This window comes from Microtus pennsylvanicus, chromosome 7, assembly GCF_037038515.1.
Source record: "Microtus pennsylvanicus isolate mMicPen1 chromosome 7, mMicPen1.hap1, whole genome shotgun sequence".
NCBI lineage: Eukaryota > Metazoa > Chordata > Mammalia > Rodentia > Cricetidae > Microtus > Microtus pennsylvanicus.
In genome coordinates this window covers 77989135-78009068 of record NC_134585.1, presented here as the reverse complement: position 1 = coordinate 78009068, position 19934 = coordinate 77989135, and the positions used below count along the sequence as shown (strand labels likewise).

At 40.6% G+C, this 19934-nt stretch overlaps 1 protein-coding gene across 3 annotated transcripts; it reads right to left on the bottom strand.

The window, feature by feature from the left end:
- Positions 1-3108: 3108 nt before the first annotated feature.
- LOC142854843 (guanylate-binding protein 1-like) lies at positions 3109-19226 on the bottom strand. Of its 3 annotated transcripts, XM_075981187.1 has the most exons (12): positions 19123-19211; positions 16591-16800; positions 10789-10916; positions 9976-10085; positions 9531-9727; positions 8562-8810; positions 7524-7804; positions 6757-6969; positions 6270-6372; positions 5863-6050; positions 4568-4675; positions 3807-3992 (listed from the first exon to the last, which is right to left on the bottom strand). In XM_075981187.1, exons 2-12 carry the CDS (start codon positions 16778-16780, stop codon positions 3927-3929), a joined length of 1833 nt encoding a protein of 610 aa, XP_075837302.1. In that variant the 5' UTR covers positions 16781-16800; positions 19123-19211; the 3' UTR covers positions 3807-3926. The 3 variants fall into 3 exon arrangements, with proteins under 3 accessions (XP_075837303.1, XP_075837302.1, XP_075837301.1); XM_075981188.1 differs by lacking the exon at positions 4568-4675 and having other exon boundaries at positions 3109-3992; positions 19123-19226; XM_075981186.1 differs by lacking the exons at positions 3807-3992; positions 4568-4675 and having other exon boundaries at positions 5502-6050.
- Between the last annotated feature and the right edge of the window lie 708 nt (positions 19227-19934).

Sequence of the window (19934 nt, the reverse complement as noted above, 5' to 3'; positions counted from 1 at the left end):
CCTTAACTACTGACAAAATGCACAATGTCTGGACAGGACAAGCAGAATAGAGGAAAAACTTCTGCTAAACCTTGCCAAGACAAAGTAAGATGGTTCTGAAATTTTTACTGTCTCTAAAAATTAACTGTTAGTTACTCTAGGCCTTAGCCAAAGTTGGTTGCTTCAATATTGCAAATGAGACTTCAGGTGATTACCCAGGTAGCCACTTGTCTCTGTTATCTGTTGCACATTTTGGAAGCTGCTTGATGGTATTTCCTGCTTACTCAAGTGATATTATTGCCCTAAGAGGCCTTCGATGGGGGTTGAAGATTAGATAGTCATAGTTACTTTTCTCTTATGATTTAGTCATGTCCTTTCTAATACAAGACTTAGACTCAGATAAAAATTATTATTGAAACATTTAGCATGTTCCTTGCTTAATATTTTTTATGATTGTTTATGCTGATTGTAATTCTAATTTTTATACTTGATATTCGTTCTTATTATATGTAGTTTTATGTTAGGCTTAGAACTCTTTTATTTAAACAAAAGGGGGAGGTGTTGTCAAATTTCTTCAGCCAATAGCCTTTAAGATACCAGCCCATGTGGGCATGGCCTCTCATACTATAAATGCTGATATAAAGTGCATGCTCATGTTCTCTCTCCTGGCTTCTGGATTTGGTTTTTTTCCCTCATTTGTACAGAGGTCTGTGATCTGTGATTCTTCCCCTAAATAAATAACCCTTTATTATATGTAATTCTGAGCTCATGTGGAATTATTTTGTAACTTCCATCTTCATTCCCCTGTAATAAGATAAATGACTACCTTAACTGTCATCAGAGAACTTTCATCTGATTGAAGCAGGTGCAGAGATTCACAGCTAGCACTATACAGAGTTCCAGGAGTCCAGTTGAAGAGAGGGAATAGCGCAATGATATGGGCAAAGTGGTCAAGACCATAATGGGGATGCCCACAGAATCAGCTGACCTGAGCTAGTGAGAGCTCACTGACTCCAGACTGACAGCTGAGGAACCTGCATAGGCGCAAACTAGGTCCTTTGAATGTGGGTGACAGTTGTGTGGCTTTGGCAGTTTGTGGGGGCACTGGCAATGGGACCAGAATTTATCTCTAGTGCATGAACTGACTTTTTGGAGCCCATTCCCTGTGGGGGGATACGTTTCTCAGTCTAGATACAGCAGGGAGGGCATTGGTCCTGCCTCAAATGATGTGCCAGACTTTATTGCCTCCCCATGTGAGGCCTTACCGTCTCACTTCTCTGAGGAGCTGATGGGTAGTGGTGTGGAAGAAAGGTTGGGAGGGCAGAATGAGGGGAGGGAGGAGAACTGGGATTGGCATATAAAATAAAAAACAATTGTTTTAATAAAAAAGAGATTGAAATATTCTACTTGGTGATCTTAGGCTGATCAGTTATCTAGTGTCTAGGATTTTTGCTTTCCTCTACTCTTCCACCCTCTGAAGAGCCTGATGTGGGAGTGTCATATATCAATCTGTTGATTTCATTAGCTAAGCAATAAAGAAACTGCTAGGCCCATTGGATAGGCCCACCCTTAGGTGGGTGGAGTAAACAGAACAGAATGCCGGGAGGAAGAGGAAGTGAGGTCAGACTCCACAGCTCTCCTCTCCTGAGCAGACCCTTCAGAGAGACGCCATGCTACCTGCTCCAGGGAAAACACACGTGATGAAGCTCCGACCCAGGATGGACTTAGGCTAGAATCTTCCTGGTAAGCGCACCTAGGGGCGCTACACAGATGATAAGAAATGGGCTAGTCCAGGTGCGAGAGTTAGCCTAGAAGAGGCTAGATAGAGCTAAGGGCCAAGCAGTGTTTAAAAGAATACAGTTTCCGTGCAATTATTTCGGGTAAACCTAGCCGGGCAGGCGGCTGGGGTATTGGGGACGCAGCCCCTCTGCCGCCCTTATTTCTACAAGAGCCCATTTTACCCATTGCAGTAAACCTTGTTAGGGCAGAGACTGGATCTAATGAGTGTTCTTGCTGCCCTGCACATTGCCCACAGTGCTGTGCGCACAGCATCTGTTCTCAGAAAACACCTACATGCATTGCATCCATTGTTTTCCTAACTTGAAGGTCCTGCCTCTGTTCTACTGGGAACTCTGTGATTTCTGTTGCTGTGCAGTGGAGCTTGCTACTGAGTCCATTTTGTAAAATGCAGTTTAGCATAAAACATCCCACACCTGATATTCATAATCTCAGGACTTGGAGAAACCTTTCAGCAGCCTAATGTATAACACACTGCACAAATCAGACTGTAACCCATTCAAGAAGTCATGTGGTTTCTTGACATCAAGGCTGTTTCTGAGGAGCTGAGCCTGTCTGCTTTCACTTTCAGTCTTGTGCCCATAATGACACCAACAAATGTTCAGAAGGAAATTTTTTTCAGGGACATCACATGCACCTAAAAATCAATATAAGTGGCTTCCCCAGTAGGGCCCATGACCCAACTCCCTTTAGTCATGGTCTTTGCCCTGGCTTTCAGTATCAGATTTGCATTCAGATGGAGTTGGCCTTAAATCTAATCAGAAGGCACTCACAATCAGTGAGCCACTCCAGTGATCACATCCTGCCTAGCATGTTGGAAGCTGGAGGAGGGAAGTCTCATACCTCAGCAGGGCTGTTGGTGACAGCTCTCCTCAGCAACCTGCATACTTCTTTTTGCTTCCATGAGAACCATTCAGCAAAAGAGAGTCTAGTTTCATTCCAGCTTGATTTCTCATGGTCCTGCAGGCAAAGTGTGCTGACTCTGTTCTCACTTGCTCTCCCTATTATTTTTGAAATGGGGTCTCTCAGTAAACCCAGAGCCCATTTGTTGACTAGGCTGACTGACTAGTAGAACCCAAGGATCATTCTGTCTGCCTTTCCCCAACTTCAGTGCTCGGCTTCCAGGTGTGTGCCACCATATCTGGTTTGTTACACATGGGAGAAAAGGTCTGAATTTTTGTGCTATGTTTGCACAGCAAGTATTTTACCCACTGAGCCACAGCCCCCAACAGTTCTTGATCCCTTTAAAAACTGTTAACCACTTACTTTGCACTTCTGGTAAGTTGGAGTATATTTTATATATATGCCTTAATACTAAGAGTTGGTCGAAAATATGGGAAAATAATCTTTATTCTGCTTGTGGAAAAATCAAAAGGATTTCAGGTATAACTGCTAAAAAATGGAAAAGAGTGGAGTAAGTTTATGGTTACAAATAAACCATTAAAATACCTTTGATACTGTAGATTACCCATCATCATTTAAAGTCATCCTTGAGGTCTACATTATGCTTTGTTGACATCATGTTAGCATGCAATCAGTGTTAAATATTAAAGCTTAGAAAAGTAATGTAACAATTTCAGTCTCCATGTACTGAAACATTCCCTTCATTGGCCCATGGACCTGTAAAACAGCTTCTTGTCATGGTAATGGATTCTTCCATCTTCCTTTGGATATCTCATCTCCAGGAAGGTGTCTTGATTTATAATGGAGTGTGTTCATAGGGTTATCCATCATCAGTGTCCACAAATAGTTCCACTGCTGAAAGGTTGAGTGTTTTGATATTTCATACAATGGAAAACTTTACATTGTGGGAAATAAGGTTGGTTATCCCTGTCCTTTAGACCTATCACATCCTTGGACAACTGGATTCCTAATTATGAACCAATACTTAATAATATAATAAGTGTCTTGAGATCACCTGGACAGGGGCCTCTCTTTTAAGTGGTGTTGTTGGTACCTATTTTGTGATAAAGACACCAATGGCATCTTTGGTACCCAATCTTATATGAAGATGAATATGATTTCAATGATTGCACTGAACATCTTTGCATATTTTTAATTTGTGTTCCATGTAGAGTCACTCTTGTTCCAAATTCTATACCCTTTTCAGTTCTGCTTTGAATGGCAGGATAGCATTACTCTTTAGGCCTTTAGCATACCAAACATCTCCAACACTTTCTCCTTCTTTCATTCTCCTCCCGTAGTTCTGCACATTCCTAAAAAGTGACAGAGACAATGAATATTGTACTGGGTTGATCCTTATGTTCTATGCAGTTTTCATCATAATTTTTATTATTAATTTCTTAATTTTTTTCTCAAACTTATTTTTTCTTGAATTATAATCTTTTATTTTTTGTGAGTAAATTTAAATGATCAGAGGTTTGCTTTTGCTTTTCCTTTTTGGAATTTTTAGCCTCCTTCTCAAATTAATCTTTTTCTTGGGTAGCTGTAGTCACTTTTCTTAGGACTCCTTTAACTAAGAAATAGTTCTATTGATGAACCTAAGCTACCAGTATTGATTTTTTTCCCTCATCAGTTGTTTATAACCTCTGTAGGTAATCTTAATCATGAGTTTGTCTTCAAATTGCATCATTAGACTTAATGCATACCCCTACTCACCCCTTATGTAAACATTAAGTACAGAAATGAATTCTGAATATCTAACTAAGGCTCTGAATCTTAGTCTAAGAAATTTACCAGGAGTAGAGGATAAGGATATGGCTGAATCAGAAACATGCCTGCTAGAATCCAAAGTAAGAACTAGATACCCCACTCTTCTTCAATACCAGACCTGTAAGGCAGATATTGGCAGATCTTTAAAACTCAGCAGCCAGTAGCTAACGATGCCAGTAGCTTCATCAGTGATCTTGAGGTTCAGTAAGAGACCCTGTCTAAAATACTGTGGAGGGTGATGGAGGAAATTGAAAGTAAATCTCTGGTCTTCACATCCATGTGCATAGATGAACAAGCACTGACATATACACACAGGTGTATACAGAGAGAGAGAGAGAGAGAGAGAGAGAGAGAGAGAGAGAGAGAGAGAGAGAGAAGAGAAGAGAAGAGAAGAGAAGAGAAGAGAAGAGAAGAGAAGAGAAGAGAAGAGAAGAGAAGAGAAAGAAGAGAAGGGGTGGGAAGGAGAAATTTAGTGTAAGCTTCCAAGACTTGGTAGCAGGGTGACAGATGACAGGTAAGAAAATGAGCGTCCCAGACTGAAGATAATGAATTTCCTCATCTAACTCCCAACTGAACACAAATTGAAAGCAGAGTATAGGAAAACAGAGTGACAGATAGACTGTTACATAGTTGGAGAGTTAAATAGTTCCTCTCCTCATCAGCACTCTCTTAAGAACAAACTCATACCAGGTGAGACAGAAAACTACCGTTGTGGATACCACTATGGGAAAAAACAGCTTAATCTATTGTATGTGTTCATAAATAGTGATATTTTTGTGACAGGAGCTATTGTCCTAGTGGATTTTGAATCCCTATAGAGCTGAGGATGATTTTGACTTTTTGATCCTTCTGTCTCTACTTCCAAAGTACTAAGATAGTATATTTAATCTTAAGTGAACCTGTGTTTCTTTCTTCTATGTAATAGGAATATAGTTCTTGGTTCATTGAGTCTTAAGAAATAAATAAAAATATAAAACAAAGAACATAGCTGAGAAAATATAGCATATATATTACTAAATGACTTAGTGTGATATCATTAGTCATCGATCACTTAATCACCAGATATGGGCTACAGACTATCAAGCAGATATTTAGGAATTAACAGCAGATGGGATCAGGCTTGGCCTTTAGGCTTCATTAAATTTCTTGATGAACAGAAATGGAAAGAAGAGGAAACTTAGATGGCTCAGTGGCAGAGTGTAGTACAGACTGGAAATCAGGTCCAAACATTGAAGTTAGGTGGCTCATAAACACATATATCTCCAGGTCCGGGGAATCTGACTCTCCCTTTGGGACTTTACAGCTACTAACTACATGCACATGTGCAAATTCATACATACATACATACATACACACACATTTTAAAATATTTTCTAAATGAAGAGAACATTGAAGTTGGTGTAATTTAAATACCCAAGATATCTTCTGACATGCTCTCTGCTCCTCCCTCAACTGGGCCTGGGCCTCCTCCATCTTCTCAGTCAACACTTTAATATGTTTCTCGTGACTCTTTTTCTGTTGCAGCAACTGCTTAGTCTCCTGTTGCATTTCCTCCTGCATTCTTGCTATAGCCCAGGTGGCTTCAGCTCTCACACGCTCCACTGGGAAGGCAATCAAGAAGGAATATGTAAATTCAGTGTGTGATGCTCTCTTCCTCACCTGCTCCATTGTTATTGCTGACGTCATAGTACTACCATGTCTGATACTAGCCACCGAGACACAGCTTTGTCCTTTAAGTTTGCTTGAAGGTCCCGGTTTTAAAAATAATCTAAACATTCCACAGCTTTTGAGGGCATGTAGTCCATTAAGTTGTGCCTTACCTTCAGTCTCCTTTTCCTTTTCTGTCAGAGTCTGATCTGTCTGTAGAACTGCATCACTCACTTCTTCCTTTGATTGCAAAAATTTCTGCAGAACTTCTTCAGCCTTCAAGTTCAGAAAACATGAAGTTAACAGCAGGAATGAGTGAAAGCTTTTGTGCCTATCGTCATATCCTCCCTTTACTATAGTGATGCCTAGCCTAACTTCGGAATTATCTTGGGTCCTTTCAACACAAAGAGTCCAGCTTAAACACAGGATAACAGTCACATTGGTGGTTAATGTGATTGTCCAGTGTGAACTCAAGTGTTGAGTGATTGCACTGTCTCTGATGAGTATGCAGGACACATCAAGTGTGACAGCCTTCACGTATGTGATGTTGAAGGAGCAAATGCCTAGAATACAGACAGTAATGCTCATAGTGATGCTTAGGGTCATACTGTACTGTGAAGAAGGTCAGAAGCTTCCTAGAACACACGTAACCTTGTTTACCTGAACCCCCTTCCTAGGTTCCTCATAGTACTTTTTCTTCAACTCCCGTATCTTCCGCATAAAAATAAAGTATCCCCCTGGTTTAAAATAAATCCCGTGCTTCAAGTCTTCTTCTAGAGGACTGAAAATACCCTGAAGCAGAGCCGAGCAGTGGTCTGAGGACACCTGTGCATTCTTCTTAAAGAATTCTTCAAGCTTTGCTTCTAATCTGGTCTTTGATGTAAAAATGAAAAGAAAAACATTAAGAAGGGTAAGAAGCCTGACGACAACCAACACAAAACCCCAAACAACTGAAGGAAAACTTATAAGCACTGACTATAACCACATCCTTCCTCTGATGCCAGCTTTTACTGATGTCTCCCTTGCTCCTTGGCAGTGAAGTTCAAAGCAGAGATTTACACTTTTAGAGGTAAACTGTTTTTTCCATACTGGACCAGAGATGCCCCATGAAATAAAAAAAATTCTTTGCCACTGGATTGAGCATTGAATCAGTCTACGGGCACTGAGCATGCAGCTTGATCAGACATTCTAATTACTTCTCTGTACTTAGTAAAGGAGAGATGCTACTAGCTTATATTGAAAGGACAGATATTTTAAGTTTTGAGTCTATGATAATCCATTTTGTCATATTTGGCATGATTACTAAAAAGTAGCTCTTACTACTTTAAAATTTAATAGCAGCTGCCTGCCTCAAATACTGCTTTCTTTTCCTCACAGCAAGTTGCCTTTCAAAATCTACTTCCAGGTAAACTTAAGAGAAATATTACCATTACTTGCATTAGGAACACTTGATTAATGTCTTTGAAGGAATTCTCCATGAAGATCTTGATGGCTTCTTTCTCACTGGCCCTGTGCAGGTCCAGCAGCTCCTGGAGGGTCTCTGTGGGCAGCTGCAACTTCTGGCTCATCTGCTGGTCATAGTAGGCAATGGCCTTTTGCACTGCAGCTGCATTCTCTGTCTGGGACAAAGCCAGAACAGCATTCTCCAGGCAAGGCAAACTTCCACTGTTGATAGTGTTGATATAGGTTGTCACCAAGCTCTCTAGTCCTACAACCAGGAAACAGGTGACAATATTTGCTAGAGATGGACGAAGGAAACACTACTCTGTGTAATTCTGGATATGACAATCATTGGTGCTTTAAAGAATCAGTGTTCTCAGTATCATTTGGAGGAATGACAGACAGAAACATCTCAGCCTCTACCTCACTTTGAAAAAAATTAGACCTTCCTCTTAGGCAAGATCCTCTCCTGAGATGTGTGATACCCCAAAGGCTAAGAAGACTGGATCTCCATCCTTGCATGGACCTGTGTCTATAGAATGTTTGTGTCATGAGAATGGGCTCCACACCTCCCCCATTTTTGTCTGTCACCATCCCTGTCCACAGTAAGCATTTCACTCCACTTTTGTAATAAAACACGCACTCTCAGTCAGAAATTCCCCATCAGGTTGATTAGAATAGTTTGCTTTGCCCAAGAAAACTTTCTGTATGTGCTAATGTGATAATGACAAGTTCTGTGTGGATTTTATTGAACTTACATCAAAGTTTAAAGGTCATACTTGTTTATTTGCTGTCTAGTGATTGCAGGTACAGTTTTCTAGAGTAATTTAAAAGGTGTTGTTTTTGTCTCTTTTCTCTTTATCCAAAAAAAAGTGATAGACAAAATATATCATAAATTGTGGAACCATCTACAGCTTCACACTACAGTGGTATGGGCCTACATTTCTTCAAGGCTGAAGTTGGTCATTGCTATCACATGATGCTCTGGCCTAACCAGTTAGCAAAAAGACTGGGAAGGGACTCACGTGGTCCATTGACCTTGATGCCTCCTGAAAGCCTTTTAACCTTGGAACAGCTGAACACGTAGGAACAGAAATCTGCCACCTGTTCCACAAAGTCAGAGTCCAGGTCATGATCCTTTAGTGATTCCAGCTGGCCAAGCTTCTTCCCCTGTGCTGGCCTCTCAAAGACAAAGCATTTCTTCTTTGGGAAGAACTTGTGGATACAGAGCCTAGGCATATTTAATTCTTTTTCTTTATCTCTTTGGCCAGTACCTAGATAGAGCAAAAACAGAACTTTCAGCCATCAATGCAAAGTGAGCATACATTTTAAAATTTGATCCTGTGAGGTTTTGTAATCCTAGCTTTCTAGAAGCTGGGGAAGGAGGATTTTAAGTTAAGGCCAACCTGAGTCAGAAGGTGAGACCCTGAAAACACAAATAAAAAAAAACAGAAAAGTAGGGGTGATATTTGCTTTAAAGATTTTCAGTCTAGGAAAGGCTGAATGCTCTGTTAGACTTCTCAGGGAAATGGGCTTCATTCTAAATATTCACTTTACTTACTGTAGATATACTGTGTATTTTGACAATATGTAAATCCTCAAGTACAATGTCATTTTATTTCTAAAGACTCCTGGAAGAACACCAACTGTGTGGGGCCACACTGTACCAAATGTTGGACTAGGATATTGGTAACACTTGCCCCACCTTTCTCAAATATATCTTCATATGTACCATATTCTCTGCTTCAATATAAAAATAACTCAGAAGGCAAGAAATCAAATTAATCACTATATAGGTAAAGGTGCAAGACAAATTTTTTGTACAAGAAAGAAAATATTTAAGTCAATATATTAAATCATGTATTAAGGGCTAATCTTTAGGAGTACTAGTTAGAAGAAATAGAAGCTGCAGGTGTAAGAAAATTATAGATAGAAACATCTGAATTATCAGGGGTTTAATTAGCATTCTCATTCAGCAGTTGTAAGTCTCCTACCATATATAAGTCTCAGGCTATTCTCTAGGTATTCATCTGCAGAGATGGGTTTTCCATTTATTTTCAGCTCAAGAGAGAAGTCCCTCACAGCCCACACGAAATCCGGGAAGAAGCTCACAAACTCATCTGAGGCATCCACCTCATCCTGGTCAGATGAGGATCTTGTTCTGATTCTGTCTGTCAGCTCTGTCACATAGCTGAACAGATAACTAAGGAAAACCCCAGAAACAACCAGAGGACCAACCACAGCTCCAGGTGACCCTAGCACCGAACCTTCATTTGCCTTGTTCCTAACATCAATGTGGATGCTGTAGCTACATATATGTGAGGTTTTTTGTTTGTTTGTTTTATAGTTCATTAACCAAGAGTCAGAGTCATGGAGCTGGTTTAGGAGGCTAGGCCACTCCACGTGTTCTGGTGCTGTTTTGGCCCTCAGAAAGGATACTGCAGCTGGTCCATGGCCTGCTGGTTGATGGCTCCTATGCTGTTGTACACAAAGGTGCTGCTTAGAAGTACAGCCAGGGCAAAGATCCAGCAGTCGTTCTGGTTGTCACCCTGGAAGTACGAACACACATGGGCAAGGATTATGTTTTGTTCTTCTGTCACTTTCTAGATCAGAAGTGGTAGAGCATACTAAGTTAGAGGGGATTTTAACCTAGGAAACAAAACACCTTTGTGACCTATACAAGGTGCAAAACTAAACAAAAGAAACAGCAATCAACTAACAGATGCTGTCCACAGCACCTGCAGAGTGAACGCTCTTTTGGTTTGCAATTGTACTTGTGATGATTCTCACTGGTGCTGCTTAGTCTGCTAGTGTTTCCGTACTGCAGACTACCATCCTGCTGGTCTAGGACTCAGTCTTGGGGCAAGTTCCCTTATTTTTTGGTTAAACATAGCACATGTTATGTAATAAATGTGAAAGGTATGCTATTATGAAGTATAAACTCTTATTTTAAAATCACAGTTCCAATGAGAAGGCTTGGTGGGTAAAAAGGCTTACTGCCCAACCTTAGACCCTGGGTTCAATCTCTAGAAGTCACATGGTGGAAAAGAGAACTGACCTCCCGTTTTGCTCTAATCTACACATATGCCACGTAGAACATATACTGGGGGAGTATGTAACATACACACAGGCACATGCTCATACACAATACTTACATACATGCATACATACCACCTTTAAGGCAACATAGAGAACAATGAAGAATATTCAGAAATTAGGGGATGAATTGCAGTCTGTGCCCCCAATTCTTACTTTTTCAACATCACCCAAGCCCTCTGTGTCAAGCAGAACTAAGGTGGTGTCTGCCTTCTGGGGATGAGGCACACACCACATCCAGATCCCCTTGGTGTGAGACTGCACTGTGGAGCCCAGAGAGAAGCCTGGAAAGCAGAGAGGAAAAGAGATTAGATGTGTAGGAAAAAGGGCTTCCTGGAAGTGATTACAAAATTAGCATAATCAAAGAAAAACATAACTTATTGATTAAGTGTGCCTACTGTTCTTGCAGAGGTCAACAGTTTGGTTCTCAGAGTCTACACAACAGCTCAAACCTGTCTATAACTCCAGTTTCAGGGAGTTTATGTCCCTTATAACATCTGTGAATACCAGGCATGTACATGACACTCAGACAAAATACTCATAGCCGTAAAATTGAAATAAATATCTTTTGAAAAATCAGCTCAATCAAGTCAGGAGAATTAGCTGAAGCCAAAGCTAGGGCTGATCTCATAGTTAGAGATGTAACAGAAATAAGTTTTCAGATATGCATAATGCAAGTCACAAGACCTCCAAACTTTCATTAACGTTCCACAGAAAACATGTAGCAGGGTCAGTCTCTCTCATGCAGTGCTATATGTGAAGTGGTGGGGGTAAAGCTGAGGTAACAATGGAGACCCCAGGAAGTTTGAGATGCCAGGACTGTGGGATTTTCTCTGAGGAAAGCTGGAGTCAATGAGTGGACCTAGCTAGATAAAACCTTTGTATCCTATAAATAGCAGGACCCTAGAGCCAGCGTCTGTAAGCTGCTGTTCTCTAGAAAAGGCCACCATATGCCCTATATGCTGCATATGGAAAGACAGGGTTAGGTGTTTGCCCTTCTGGGTTCAGTCTTGCTATGATGTATTCTGTCCTTCCTGTTCCCCTGAACACTGGAAATGGGGATGCTTATTCTGTACCATTGTATATTACAGGTTGCTTTGAGTCTCAGATGAGCTGCTAGACTTTCATATGCTGCTAGAACTATAAGATTGTGTGGACTTTTGTAGTTGATCTAACTGCCTTTGGGGGCCAAGGCAAAATAATATGGTTTGAATGTAAATGTTCATCATAGGACCATGTATCTGAATACTTGGTCCCCAGTTAGTGGCACTGTGTTGGGACATATGAAAGCATTAGGAGGTAGGACCTGGCTACCAGAGGGCAGGCCTTCGAATGTTATAACATTGGCCCTCTGCTCTCTGCTTCCTGGTCAGCCATGATACGGACAAGCCACAAACTCCTACCACCATACCTTATAGTGGCATTTCAATTGTACTTTAATGAATAAAGCTTGCCTAATGATTGGGAGAGTCAAACAGACCCAGTGGCTAACCTTACAGCCAGGCAGTAGTAACACACACCTTTAATCCTATTAGCTACACTAGTTGCTGTAGAAACGGGGCAGTGCATGCCTTTAATCCCACAACTAGGAAAGATTATAAAATGGGAGGAAACAACTCTCCAACACAGTCCCACTGTGAGACTCCTGGAGGCAGGATCTCCATTTCAGATTGAAGTAGAGGTAAGAGCCAGTGACTGGCTGCTTTACTTTTCAGATCTTCAGGTTGAACCCCAATTTCTCTGAGCTTTTAATAATCATGCTTCATTCTTCCCTTTTGTCTATAATAAAAAGTGAGTTAAGGATGGCAAGTGGGGTGGAAAATGAGGGCACCAGGTTCTTAAGACTGCTAACTGCGGACATGTGGGCATTGGGATCTTAGTGGGACCTGAAAAAACTGGGGTGCTGGCCATGTCCTGGAGTATCTGGTTGCATGAACACTGTCCAGGTTCTGTGGAACCATTTGGGGACATTTGGTCCCAGTAAGATGTTTCCCCTTCTCTGCTGTGCCTTTCTCGAGAAGTCATTCTCTCCCCTTACCTCCTCCCTTTCTTGTTCCCTTCCCCAAATTAAAGCCTCATGTTGGCTGCCAAATGATGCATGATCAATAAAATCTCAGAAAACTGATATTGGGTTCAAACTGATGGTCAGAAAAGCAAAATTTCTCTTACCTCAACCTAAGTCCAAAATGGCAATCCTGGCTCCAGAAATCTCAGAATGAGACTGTGACTGAGTGTTGTTCCCTCTCATTTTATAATTCTCTCTAGGGCTGGGATTAAAAGCGTGCACCACTGAGATTAAAGTCATGCATTGCCAGGTTTCTATGGCAAATTAATGTGGTTACTGGTATTAAAGGTGTGTGTTACCATTACCTGGTCTGTAAGGCTGACCAGTGGGACTGTTTTCCTCTCAGATTTTCAGTCAAGCTTTATCTATTAAAATGTGATGTGGGAGTCTTCTGTTTTGTGTTGATTTCATCGGTTAAATAAAGAAACTGCCTTAGCCCTTTAATAGGACAGAAAATTAGGTAGGCAGAGTAGACAGAACAGAATGCTGGGAGAAAGAAGCCTAGTCAGGAGTTGCCATGATTCTCCCACTCCAGACAGACGCAGGTTAAGATCTATCCTGGTAAGCCAGCTCGTGGTGCCACACAGAATATTAGAAATGGGTTAATCTAGACGTGAGAGCTAGCCAGTAAGAGGCTAGAGCTAATGGGCCAAGCAGTGTTTAAAAGAATACAGTTTCAGTGTAATTATTTCTGGTAAAGCTAGCCGTGTGGGCGGCCGGGCGCCAGGGACACAGCCCGCCGCTCATTACTACAAAAATGCAATTGAAATGCCACTACTCCACATAGTCCTGTCTCCCCTGCCATGATGAAATGATATCCCCTGTACTAAATCCTTCTTCCTTACATTGTTTCATCAGGCATTTTATCCGTGATAAGACTAATACGACCAAGAAAACCTGAAAATCTGTACTAATACAGGTGTCTCAATAGCCGTCTTTATGTCAGCATCATTCAGAGTACCCAGCTGTCTTGTCTACAGGCAAACAGATTAGCAATTTTAAACATACTTTATCACTGAACCACCAGAAGGAATAGGATTTTGGAACACTTTTCTTACAGTGACAAACCTTAAAGGTACCATGGTACTTGAAAGAACCAGTCACAAAATCCCCCAGTTTTTTCTGAATGTACATTCCTAGGACAGTCAAATTCGTAGATATAGCATGTAGTATATGGTATAGGATGGTCAATGAGCTACTTGTAAAGAAGGATGCTGAAAATAGATGCAAATTTGTTTAATGCTTCAGAAGTAAATACTTAAAAATTATAAAGATGAATCTTATATAACTTACAATAATAAAAAAGTCAGTACATATAATATAGATAGTGCTGTGGGATAATACTCTTGTGTACTGTAAAGATTTGTCACTCATATTGGTTTAATAAAATGCCAATTAGCCAGGTAGGAAGTATAGGTGGGACAACCAGACTAGGACTATTCTGGAAAAGACAGAGACTCAGTTGCAAGTCAGATGCAGAGGAAACAAGATGAGAATGTTTTACTGAGAAAAGGTCCAAAGCTGTATGGCTAAACATAGATAAGAATTATGGATTAATTTAAATTGTAACAACTAGTTAATAATAAGCGTGAACTAATAGGCTAAAGAGTTTGTAATTAATATAAGCCTCTATGTGTTTCTTTGTGACTGAAGAGCTGTGAGACCAGGCAGGACAGAAACTTCCATGTACAAATGGTGCCCAAATGTTTGACAAGAAATTCCACATAAAGCCTGAGAAAGCAAAAATAAATGATTCTAGACAGACAAGAACAGAGTCAAGCACAACTTCTTGGTAACCATCTTTACTCCAGTAGGCTCTTGTTTGCAGGCAGCAAACAGAAGCACGGATCCTTTAAGAGAGACTTCCTGACTCAATGTTAACAGCAAAAACTGCGTGGCTGCTCCTTTAAAGGCCCTGTTACTAAACACTTAAATGGTGTTTAAAAGCAGCCAGTGGCAAGTTTCTTTGTGGTAGCATGGGCCTGAAAACTCCACAGAGTTGTGGCATCAAGCATGGCTCTTGACAGTACCTCTGTCATGAAGCTAGACTCTCAGACAGCCAAAGAGTGGGACAGATCCAGCCACCAAAACAGTGGCTTTAATCCTACTCATGGTATTTAGCAAATTAAAGATTCAGACCCTCCAAACAAAACCCTCTAAATAGTTTACAGTGTATTTAAAATATATATGTGTAGGCTTGGGAGAGAAACAAAAAAGGATATAGAAAGTCTTTTTAAAAATAAATAGATAGTCGGGTGTGGTGGCACACACTTTTAATCTAGCACTGGGGAGTTAGTGGCAGAAAGATCTCTGTGAGATCAAGGCCGGTCTGGTCAATAGAGGGAGTTCCAATACATCCAAAGATATACAGAGAAACCCTGTCTCAAAAAAAAGTAAAAATAAAATAAATATAGTAAAAACAGTCACACAATGGTGGAAAATACACAGAAAGTCAGGATACTGTATGTTATTATGTTTGCCTTGAATTGTTTGGTTGATGAGGAAGGGGCAACATCTGCTGAAAGATATTTGCTTATAAATGCTGCTGCATTAATCCAACCAATATATTTTGAAAATGACTTGATTCAAAATTTAGGTCAAAAGATATGTTACTTTGGAGAAGAAGTTTGCTTTAGTTTCCACAGGAAATTAGAGCCTGTGGGTTCATTCTGAGTTAAGGAAAATAAGGTTTGATTTAGGAAGACCCACTGAAGAATCTCTAAGAGTAGCAGATGGCCCAGGTGTCCATTTATTCAGAGCACATCTGTTGCAGTTTGCTCTGAGTTCTACATCCAGAACAGTTTCAAGGTGACTGGTTGAGGTGATCCAGACTCACAGAATACTTCAGTAAAGATTTGGCCATAATCCTAAATTTTCTTTGGATCCCCCAAAGATCATCAGTGACTCCAATTAGGAGGAAGTAGTCTAGAAAAATGACACCCACATGCCCCAAAATGGATTATGGATGTTTGTCATTGTTTAGAGTGTTGGTTACAAGTTGTTACAGAAAATTATCAGAAAAAAAAGCTAAAGAAAGGAGATTAGATTGATGGTTCTTGTTTAGAAAAGAAAAAAAGGGGGAAATGTTGTAGGACAATCCTCTTGTACCCTTGTACACTTTAAAGATTTTCACTCATATTGTTTTAATAAAATACTAATTGGCCAGTAGCCAGGCAGGAAGCATAGGTGGGATGACCAGAGTAGGAGAACTCTGGGAAGATGAAAGCCAGAGAAACAGTCACCAGCCAGATGCAGAGGAAGCAAGATAAGACTGCCTTAATGGAAAAAGGTACCAAGCTGCATGGTCAAACATAGATAAGAATTATGGGTTAATTTAAGTTGTAAGAGCTAGTTAATAATAAGCCTGAACTAATAGGCCAAACAGTTTATAATTACTACAAGCCACTGTGTATTTCTTTGGGACTGCATGGCTGTGGGACCAGGTGGGACAGAATCTTGCATTTTGAAGATAGCCTTTAACCTTAAAGATCAGTAGAAACTTGCTGTTATTACACTACCATTTAAGCAATACTTTAAGTTTATTAACTCATAAATCAAATTATCTTTATTACTGCCTTTTTGCTTCTAGGAAATGAGCTAGTTGTACTTTTAGAAGGGAAACTAGGAGTTAGAGGTAAGGTGCAGTCCAGTAATCAGCTCCCAAAAGGCCAAGGCATGAGTTCAGGGTTAGCTTGGCCTATATGCTGAGCTAAAGGCCTGCTTGTGCTATATAGCAGAATGTTGTCTCAAAAACAAAAGCAAACAGACATAGACAACATAAAGGATACCAGCATTCAACTGTGACTGGAGGATTAAATTCTTTACACTCTCCTGCAGGAAGCAGACAATATGAGTGGTCATGGATACAGCACAGCTGTGTTGGAAGCACTCACCTGATTTCTTCCCAGCCAGCTTGTTCATCAAGTAGGACTTGCCTGTGCGGTAGAAGCCCACAATGGCCACCACTACCACTGGCTGCTTGAAGGCAGACAGGATCTGCAGAGCCTCCTGGTTGGCTCCCAGTTGCCCTTTCACATTCTCAATGAGGCACACAGGGCCTGGCATGTGGACCTCTGACACCATTGTTCAGTCTTGTTTCCTGCCTAGGGAGTAAGAGGTGAGATTAACTAGAATTTTTTTCTTTCTCTTTGAAGGTAGAGTTATGAAGCTCTCAAAAATGGCAACAGTGTTGGGTGCATCAGAGACATAGGTGAAGGAGGACCTGTATAACCTAAGAAGTTTAAGATATTATTGAAGAATTTCATTTATAAGGTGACAGTGACAAATTCCACTGCTCACAATGCAAATATTCTGTTTATTTTTCAATGAAAAATTTCCTAACTAAAGATTTTCTAGTAAACATCAGTAGAAAATTAAATCAGATTTAAAGAAATTGTTTTTTATATTGCAGCTTATATGATCAATCAAATATTCATTTATTGATTAGTTTACCATTATAATGAATCTAGACCCATGGCATTAATGCTTCATTGATCGATGCATGCCCATACAATAGTTCCTAAATATTATAAAATGTATTAATTCTATGTATTAGTACTTATACCATGTTTTACCCAGAATTTCTAGAGATTATAAAACGTATTCTCTTGGAAAGAGGCCCCTTGTTTGTTTCCTGGCTGCCCAGCAGCTCTGACCCAAAATAATCACACAGAAACTGTATTAATTAAATCACTGCTTGGCCAGATAGCTATATATTCTTATTGGCTAACACTTATATCTTAATTTAACCCATTTCTATTAATCTGTGCATCGCCACTTGGCTGAAGCTTACCTGCTAAAGTTCCAGTGTCTGTCTACAGCAGGGCTACATGGCTTCTCTCTAACTCAACCTTCTTTCTCCCAGAATTCAGTTTAGTTTTCCCTGCCTAGCTCTATTCTTTTGCCCTATCACAGGCCAAGACAGTTTCTTTATTAACCAATGGTATTCACAGCATACAGAGGGGGAGCCCACATCAGTATTCACTCTATCTAACCTAGTAGTTATTCTCATGCCATGGCCATGAGTGTCTATGCACAGATTTAATAACATTGTCATTTCGGCAACAGAACCAACATAATGTGGTTTTTGCAAAATTTATGGAAATATGTGATAGTGACTCTTCCAAAGAGTGTGAACTGTGCCTTGAAATGAAATTTTTATTAGCTGTGAATGAGTAATGAATAAAAGCAGGGATTAGACTCACATCAAATGAGACTAAACCCAACTATGCAAATGCTGGATATTGCAGAAAGCAACAGTGGTATAAAGAGCAAGAAAGCTGGTATGGAGCTGGTAGTTCAAATAATAACTTTCTGCCATTCTCCTTAGGTTTTCTGTTTTGTTTTCAATTTGGTAGAGAAAGGAGAAATGGAAAGGGAAGGAAGAAAAACACTGGGAATCAGAGGCTAGGAGCTGGCTGATCTTGCAGGGAGGGTAAAGAAGTACAAGGACCTGAGGAATGAACCAATCTTCTGAATCAAGGAGGAAATTCACTTGGCATCCAAGATCAGATGTGTGATGGCAATTGCCTATCCTTCATCTTTCACTTTGGATTTCAGCTGTGAACTGAGATTCCCAGAAAACAGTCACAACTGGGTCAACAACCCTACAAAGATAGCTGACTAATTAGAATTTGTGTGTTTGTAGAGAGCTGGAATGTTGTAATGTCTGGAGCCAGATTTTCTTGGGCTATCTTTAGCTGCCTCCATAGCCATTTCTTGCATCAAAAGGCCTATATGAAACTCCCCCATATTGCCATAATCTGCCTGCCCATGTTGTTACGAATACATCTTAAAAGTACCTTGATCTATGACTTTCTTTATTCTGTTTCTACAGAAACTTCAAGAAACTTGTCAAGTTGAAACATTGTGTATGTGGTAAGCTGGATTTGTGTTATGGGATCATCAATCACTCATAGTAAGCTCTAGAACAGACATTATCTCTTATGCCCTTTGTGTTCTCACACCAACATAGCATTTCTTTCCTTTATCCTTCTCCAAGGTGGTGGCTATTCATCCTGCATCTCATTCTGTTTCCCCTCATGAAAATCAGCCACAGGCAGCCCTTTCAGGAGCAGCTCTGCTCCATCACTGACCATAGGTATTTAACTGTGTCCCTGTCAGCAGAGACAGGTGAACACTGAGAAAGACAATCCCAGTACATACCCTGCCCTGTTTCAGCCACATGTCTTCTGGTCCCTAATTCAAAATAAGTTTAGTGGTGGCCCTTAGAGACTGGCTGCCCTGATAATCCACCCAGGATCATCTGCTGCTGTGCCACAACCATGCCCAGGAGCAGACTTTTCTAGGCATACTAGTTTTTTTTTTTTTTTAAAAAAAAGATATCTCATTCCTGTCCAGGCTGATGATCCCATGTTCCAGAGCAGAAATCCCAAGACCTAGCAAGATCAAGTGCCCCTTCTTACCTGCTCTTGCTGCTCGGTGTGGGTGGAAGGGCTCTGCCTCTTGTCCGTGCTATCCTCCTGCAATCTTGTGAGGCTTTCTGGATTTTCCCAAGTGAACAAATGCTGAAATGCACTGTAACTTTTTGCAGTGGGTGAAGTTATGAGAAACAGAAACCATTTGACCACAGAAATGAATCATCAGTGGTGTAAAACATTCAGTGAGCTGTGTTTGGGGGAGGGTTTGTCAGGACTTCCTAAGCAGAACCTTCAATATTTGGCTCAGAGATCTTAAACCCATTTGTTAAACCCATGTTAAAAAAAAAAAAACATGCCATAAAAGGGAGCCCAAGCCTGACATCTGGATGGCTAGGAACTGTTGTGCCCAGATTACGATCCCCAGAGAGAGACCATCAGAGAGGCCCAGACTGTAATAAGCAAGGTTTAATCAGCATAATACAAACATGTTTGGAACTCATCTCCATCCCCGTTACAACAGGGTAGAGAGGAGCTGTATCTCCTCTGTGGGGTAAACTTTTAAAGGCATAACTACAAAGAGAATCTTTGAAGATGCTTTGGCACGGGTACAAGGACTTTTTCTCCCTCCCATTCTGTTAAGTCAGCTTTTTCCTTGTTCTTAGAGTAAGGCCATCTTATCAGCCTGTACCAAGTGGTTGGCTGGGCTGAGCTAAGTGACCTTGTGCTTGGAATCTCCTGGGTGGAAGAGGGGAAGGCCACTATCTTCCTGGGAAAACATTCTGCTAGGAAGTTTCTTCTTGCCCCTTTGAGAATAAGGGGTGAGGGTCCCACAGGAACCAGAGCAAAGGGTGGATTCC